The sequence below is a fragment of the Quercus robur genome, chromosome 4 (assembly GCF_932294415.1).
Source record: "Quercus robur chromosome 4, dhQueRobu3.1, whole genome shotgun sequence".
Classification (NCBI taxonomy): Eukaryota; Viridiplantae; Streptophyta; class Magnoliopsida; order Fagales; family Fagaceae; genus Quercus; species Quercus robur.
Window position 1 is genome coordinate 71,311,612 of NC_065537.1, and position 2,290 is coordinate 71,313,901.

Below are 2,290 nucleotides of genomic sequence, written 5' to 3' on the forward strand. Positions count from 1 at the left end.
GTCTTTCAAAATTACTGAACAGTTTATAAACTTCAAACTAATGTGATGAATCACTCAAGTGGAAACTATTGTGCATATCATGGGTGCATCAAAGATTCAAAATAATTGATTTGTGTTGTGATATTTGTAAAGATATAGTATTGTATGTTTGGTGTAGAAAAATATGTATAAAAAAGATTATTCATGAGCAATTTTTTAAGCTCGCCCTTAACTTTGGATAATTTAATAGAAAACCATGGGCATGACGGAGAAAATAAATGGTACTTTTTTACTCAAACGAAACGAAAGCATACAAAAGGAAAATCAAAATATACAAATCGAGAAGTTCTTGATGGTTATTGGGAGGTCAGTGGAGCTAAAAAGAAAATCACCCAAGACAAAAATTGCAGCTGGGTATAAGAAGCAACATGTTTTCTATGAGTATGAAAGAGAAGGTCGTCGACCGAGTAAGAAGACCAATTGGATCATGCATGAATATAGAGTTAGTAATTCTCATGTAAGTAGATTTTATCCTCTTTTCTTCTTCTTCTTTTTTTAACTTTTATATTATAAGAGTCATTTGAATTTCGGTTTTTGTCTTTCAAACATCGTTGTTGTCATCTATTGTAGAGCGAACCCTTACTGAATTTTGTGTCTTTCAGATGGATAAATGGACTTTGTGTAGGATTTATCATAAGAGGAAATCAAGCAAGACACAAACTCAAAAGGATTGTTCCATATCTTCACATGCTAATGATGGAAATGAGCCAAAGGCAAAGGTTGATCCGAAAACAATAGAAGTTGATAGTGTCCAGAATAAGCGTCAAAAGCCTTCAGATGACAAAAGGGATGACAAGAAGGCTTGTGAATGATTGCTAGAAATTTAATGGTTCTATGAATGTTTAGCATAGCTTCTAATGGTTTCACCATATCTAATTACTTTGGCTGAAGATTTTGTTTGGAAGTTTGCAAATGAGAAGGTGAATGGTCCTCACAATGGGGTGTAGAATGCTATGGTTTGCTGTAATTGATGACTAAAAGAATCTCTCATCAAATAATCTAGTCTACAGTAGGTGCTCTGTAGTGATGTAGTGGTCTCTGTCATTGGCATTTCTTTTCCTTTTTTGTTTCAATTAGTCTTGGGTGTACATGTAGGAGTTGTTTAGCTATGTTAGGGCTAATTAGCTTTGTTGTTTAGTTTAGGATTCTATACCTGTTGTTCCTGTGTTTGGTCTGTATTGGCCTGTTGTGTAATTCCCGTTTCTCATCAATGAAAGTGTACTGATTCATCCAAAAAACAATGGTGATTGGTCCCTCTAGTATAGCACAACAAATGTTGCAACAATTTTGAACTTAATGAACAATATATGTTCTTTGGTAAAGTTTTGTACTGATTGTAAATCCTGGTTTTTTATTCACCTCAAGAAGTATTTTGAACAAATAATATTTTAGGAATTGAAAGATTTTTTTTTTTTTTTTTATAGAGTTTCAACTTATGGCATCTGCTCCTAATGATAGCTATTTATCATCTGACCAAGACACCAATCAGTTTTGGTGTAGGCGAAGATTGAACCCCAAATCTTTTATACAACCATCAGAGACTTTACCAGTTGAATTAACTGGAACCCACAGGAGTTGAAAGTTTGAAATGGTAATGGGATCCGTATTTGATAATTCATTTAAGGTTGGACAATTCAAGTCCTCAAGTCTATTACTGAATCAAAATGTTGAACAAGTAGTGCTCTATTTCTGTCTATTTCATGAGTTGAATTGTGTAGGATTCTGTTTTTTAAGTTGTGGTCTGGGCTTGTAAAGTTTGATTGATCACTTTGGGTTCCTTCTATCCTGCTTTGTATTTTGCCCCTGTTTTGATGGTCTATTTTGCTATATGGACTTGATGGTTTCTTTTTAATAAATCTCTCATTGATTCATCCAAAAAATATACAACTAAATTTTTCATTTTTGGAAATTACTTATCCTATATTTCTTTATTTGCTACGTTAGGAATAATAAAATAATGTTTCTCCTTTTCCCCCCTTATATATAAAATGTTGAATCACATAATCATTCCAATTATATATGTAAAAGATCAATTATTGGCTTACATTGTAATATCAATGTAAGATTAAACAAATGTGTACAACATTGTACACATCTACAAAAGTGATAATATTCTACATCATCTAGTAGAATTTTCTTTTTTTCTTCCTTCATTTATTCTTTATTACTTAAATACCGGTTATTACTTTTACTTAAATACCGGTTATTACTTTTTATGGTTATCAATAAGAAATAGATATCATAAATGGCT

At 32.0% G+C, this 2,290-nt stretch overlaps 1 protein-coding gene across 1 annotated transcript; it reads left to right on the forward strand.

Moving 5' to 3' along the window:
• The first annotated feature begins 235 nt into the window (after positions 1 to 235).
• Positions 236 to 851, forward strand: LOC126722516 (NAC domain-containing protein 41-like). Its single transcript, XM_050425672.1, has 2 exons — positions 236 to 496; positions 642 to 851. The coding sequence occupies exons 1-2, from the start codon at positions 236 to 238 to the stop codon at positions 849 to 851; spliced, it is 471 nt and encodes a 156-aa protein (XP_050281629.1).
• Positions 852 to 2,290: the final 1,439 nt, after the last annotated feature.

Coding starts and splice junctions, on each gene's coding strand:
- LOC126722516 (XM_050425672.1), top strand. CDS start 236: ATGGGCATGACGGAGAAAATAAATGGTACTTTTTTACTCAAACGAAAC. Junction 497..641: donor ATAGAGTTAGTAATTCTCAT/GTAAGTAGATTT, acceptor TGTGTCTTTCAG/ATGGATAAATGGACTTTGTG.